The 4,731-nt window shown below is 54.7% G+C and overlaps 2 protein-coding genes across 2 annotated transcripts; both read left to right on the forward strand.

Moving 5' to 3' along the window:
- The first annotated feature begins 210 nt into the window (after positions 1-210).
- LOC145948439 (uncharacterized) lies at positions 211-729 on the forward strand. Its single transcript, XM_083058129.1, has one exon. It carries the CDS (start codon positions 211-213, stop codon positions 727-729), a length of 519 nt encoding a protein of 172 aa, XP_082914255.1.
- An 807-nt stretch (positions 730-1,536) lies between these two features.
- On the forward strand, positions 1,537-4,062 carry LOC145948440 (uncharacterized; the record flags this gene model as incomplete). The annotated part of the gene is made up of 3 exons (XM_083058130.1): positions 1,537-2,145; positions 2,401-2,902; positions 3,846-4,062. Coding segments are annotated over exons 1-3 (1,328 nt in total), but the record flags the coding sequence as incomplete, so codon positions are not given.
- Between the last annotated feature and the right edge of the window lie 669 nt (positions 4,063-4,731).

Consider the following 4,731-nt stretch of genomic DNA (forward strand, 5'->3'; position numbering starts at 1 on the left):
CCATGCCCGTGCAGCCCAGGACCTGTTTGTACAGACCTTAATGGGCGGCGGGTGTGGTTTGGGAATAGCTGCGGAGCCGTACAGGCTGCCCGATAATGACCCTTGTTAGGCCACTAACGACGAGGGCTCCGTAGTCATAACTTGGAGGATGGAGACGAATTCCCCACCATACCGTAAGATAGGCGATGGATGGGGATGCGTCATGGTAAAATGGGGCCCATCTCGGTAATGGGATGTTACATCACCCCCAGTCTGAGGGCTGCCCAGTTTGAGCAGGTGCTGGACGGACTAGAAGTCGCTGTGCGATCACAGTCCGGCCGCCCTGTTATCGTGGCCGGGGACTTCAATGCCAAGTCGGCATTATGGAGTTCCCGGCGCAACGATTCGAGGAGCAGACTCTTGGAGACGTGGGCAGCGGCACTCGGCCTGTTTATCCAAAATACAGGCACGAAAAGCACATGTATTCGTCCGCAGGGGGAGTCCATTGTGGATCTCACATGGGCAAACCCCCCTGCGATGAATAGAATCAGGGCGTGGCGGGTGACAGATTACGAGACCCTCTCGGATCATTTATATATAATGATGAGGGTCAACATCACCCGCCAAGGGGTGCTTAGCCGCGTCCAGGGGAAGGAGGGAGCAGAGACTCCTAAGAGGTGGGCCCTCAAAAAGCTCGACACAGACGGGCTGATGGCCGCAGTCGCCTCAGCGACCTGGCCAGGCACATAAATGCCAGGAGACATTGATGGCCGGGTCACATGGCTCGGGGACATGATGACGAGAGCATGCGATGCCTCCATGCCCCGGGCCAAAGCGAAGCCGCGCCGAGCGGCATACTGGTGGAGCGAAGAAATCGCCGAGCAAAGACAGATAACTGCCAGAGCTCGGCGTCGCTTCACCAGACTTCGGCGGCGCGGCGACGATGAGGCGACAGTTGAGGCGTACGAGGATTATAAACTCCACCGTAACGCCCTCAGCGCGGCAATCAGGAAGGCCAAGGCCAGGGCGTGGGACGAGCATCTGCTCATGCTGAACTCGGACCCATGGGGGCGTCCATACAGAACAGTCATGAACAAAATGCGAAGGGCGCCCTCCGTGACGGAATCCCTGGACCCCCGGGACCTTGAGGAGAAGCTTGACAAGCTCTTCCCCACCATCGCCCGGGCTCCTTTCGAACGGGAGGAGCGGGCGGGGTGGGAGGACGAGCTAAAGGTCACGGAGGCAGAGATGGTCGGGATTGTAAAAAGACTCAGGTCTCGGGGCAATAAGGCCCCGGGACCGGATGGAATTCACGGGTCTGGGTTCTGGCCTTGGACGATCCGTCTGTATCGAGCTACGTTAGGCAGCTCTTTACCGACTGCCTAAAAGAGGGGAGCTTCCCTCCAGTCTGGGAGAGGGCCAAAGTGGTCCTCATCCCAAAAGGGAGCGGTGCAGCGGGACTTCCTCCCGCTTACAGACCGATATGCCTGCTTGACGAGGTGGGGAAACTACTCGAAAGAGTGGTAGCAAACCGCCTCGTCGAACACCTGTCCCGGGATGGGCCAGACCTTCACGAGGACCAATACGGATTCCGCGAGAGAAGATCGACAATTGATGCGATCAAGCGCGACAATTGTCCGATCTCTTGCGGAGTCTGAAATGGAAGAGGGCAGGGTGGCCATGGCGGTGTCGCTAGACATCGTCAATGCATTTAACACCCTGCCCTGGAATCAAGTGGGGATCGCGATGGAAAGGCATTGCGTCCCCGCGTACCTCGTGAGGGTAATAAAGAGTTACTTCCGGGATAGAAGACTGGAGTATCGCAATAGAGACGGACTCCAGTGCGGGAGGGAGATGTCCTGCGGGGTCCCACAGGGGTCAGTGTTAGGCCCCCTGCTGTGGGACCTCGCGTTTGACAATGTGCTTCGCACCGCTCTCCCCCCCGGCTGCAGTATCGTCTGTTATGCAGACGACACGTTAGTGCTGGTCGGGGGAGCAGACTGGAGGGAAGCAAAGATGAGGACGGAGCTGGCGGTTGCATGCGTTGTCCGTAGCATCCATGGCATGGGTCTAAAAGTAGCGCCTCACAAAACGGAGGCGCTATACCTACACTCTCAAGGAGAGCCACCGGCGACCCATGTCATGGTGGATGACACCCCCGTCCAAGTAACGACCCGAATGAATACCTGGGTCTAATCCTGGACGGAAAATGGACTTTCATAGATCACTTCGATCAGTTGGGCCCAAAAGTGGAGAGAGTGGCGGCAGCTCTAAGTCGCCTACTCCCTAACTTGGGAGGGCCCGACGGTCGAGTGCGTCGGATGTATGCGGGAATCGTTAATGCGGTAGCCCTATACGGAGCACCCATGGGCAGAGGCTGCGAATACCCGAAAGATCAAGAACGCACTGCGACGTATACAGCGGCGCGTAGCGATCAGGGTAATTCGCGGCTACAGAACGGTCTCGCACGCGGCGGCCACGACTCTGGCCGGGCTCCCGCTGATGGAGCAGGTCGCGGGGATGTACGAAGAAACGTACATCCAGACGCGGGAGCTCCAGAGGCGGAATGTCAAGTTAACGGCTAGAGTCAAAGGCATCATGAGGGTCCAGGTCCGACGACGTCTCCTGGAAAGGTGGAGGGAATATCTTGCCAATATTCCCGAGACCAACTCAGGGAGAAGAGTCGTCGGCGCCGTGCGTCCAGTATTAGAAGAGTGGGTGGAAAGGACGCACGGCGAGGTGTCATACCGTCTTGCGCAGATAATAATGGGGCATGGATCCTTCGCTGACTTTCTGTGCAAGATCGGTAAGGAGCGGACGACCCACTGCCACCACTGTTGGGATGAGTTGGACACCGCGCAACACATATTGGCCCATTGTTTGGCATGGGCCGATGAGCGCGGTGTCCTTACGGCGGCGGTGGGTGAGACCTCTCACTGTCGGTCATCATTCCAAAGATGATTGACAGTGAAGAGGCTTGGAAGGCGGTCTCCTCCTTCTGCGAAACAGTAATGTTGCAGAAGGAGGAGGCAGAAAGGGAGCGCGAACGCGCCCCACGAAGTGACGGGAGCAGTGGCGACGACGGAGACGGGCGAGTACCTACGCCTCGCAGGTTGCGACCCCGTCGCCGAAACCCGCGGCACCCGCCGAGGCCGGGAGAGAGAAGGAGACCGAGGAGGGGGGGAACAGAGGAGGCGATTATAGCCGAACCTGAATCCTCTCCTCGGAAATAGGCCTCACGGGAAGGAGCAAACGAGTGGTCCTCTAGAACAGGAGGACCACCTGTGCAACGTGCGGCAAGCTCTACCCCCCTGTGTGAAGGAGGTAGTCCACTACTAGGACTACCTCAGTAAACCCACACAGGGGGAGGGGGATCAGGCTTCGGGCGGGAAATCCGAATCTGGTCCCGTCCTTCATGGGGATATAGTTGTATCCAGGGGGGCGCGGTGCGGAAGTGTGGCCCTTCCGCACCGCAAACTGTCGGGAAGACAAGTCCCTCGCCAAGTCAACATGGCGAGGGACAGGGAGTCGCAGTAACCAAACGCAGTGACTCCCATGGGATAGTCAGGCGGGGGTTTCCCGGAAGTAGTGCAATCGCCAGATTCCCGGGAAACCCCTACAACGCCCGAGCTGGCCACCGTATGGGTTTTAGTGCGGTAAGCTTGGGTCCCCTAGCCGAACTATTCGTGGCTCGGTTAAGGGGAGCAAGCAGTCCCACATAACCCATGCTTCTTTCCCGAGGGGCATGGGTATCCATAAAGGATTTCCTTCACGTTAAAAAAAAAAAAAAAAATGGTACGGACGCCGCGTTGTGCATTGTTACTTCAAATTAAGCACAAGCGAAAAGTCTAATTGGGTAATTTCAGTAAAGCACCTTCTCGTAATCGGCGAGTTGCCTACTGGAATAACGTGTTCCGTGTGTAATTTAAACAGACTGACACAAACTCGCGATCCACACCACCACTGTCTCATGTGTCAAATCGCGTATCTAAAGTATCTCGACGGAGAAGAAACTCCCTACACGAATAGTGACGGCAATACAGTAGTGACCGTTTTCCACGCGATTAACAATTCGTTCGACAGGTATCCAGAATACCTTTGACTAAACAACGCAAATTCGTGTTTCCTACTCACTCTCGTATCTATCCGCTCTCGATGCGTGACCATACATTCGGATAGCCTCCGTCGCGGGCAATCCCCGGAAGTAAATCTCCGAAAAGCGACGTTGTCTTGCGCAATAGTCCGAGTACGTTGTTCGCGAAAATATACTCCGCGAATTATACCCCGCGACTCCGCGCGGACGTAACAAGGGACGCGTTGCATTTGTATTCTATGATTTTGAAACGCGGCAAGATGAGACGTTTAAAGTTACGCCAAACGTGAAAAAATATGTTCTGATCATTTGCGTGGTACAAAAATTTGCGAAGCGTGCGCGGAGGAAAACGAAATGTTTGTGCGTTGTCGTTGATGTATGCGCGATTTTGTGTTTCGTCATAATCCTGTGAAACAATTTGTTGAATTTGCAACGCGAACGACAAAATGTTTCAAACAAATTATTTGCATAGCTCATAAAGCGATCGACGCTTAATTAATTTTGAAATATATTATTGAAAATCGAATTAATCTAAAGTCGAAAGTAATTTTAAATGGTGTTATAGCCCGAACTATAACCAGTAATTATTAGAAATTAGAATTTACTGAATATCAGTAGTAATACTATGCCGATTCTAACTCAGGGGCAATGAGGGGGGG

This window comes from Prenolepis imparis, unplaced genomic scaffold (genome assembly GCF_030444845.1).
Source record: "Prenolepis imparis isolate NDT839.2.m4 unplaced genomic scaffold, iyPreImpa1.0 SCAF_393, whole genome shotgun sequence".
NCBI lineage: Eukaryota > Metazoa > Arthropoda > Insecta > Hymenoptera > Formicidae > Prenolepis > Prenolepis imparis.

Excerpts from the sequence above, each read along its gene's own strand:
- LOC145948439 (XM_083058129.1), top strand. The coding sequence starts at position 211 with ATGGGGCCCATCTCGGTAATGGGATGTTACATCACCCCCAGTCTGAGG.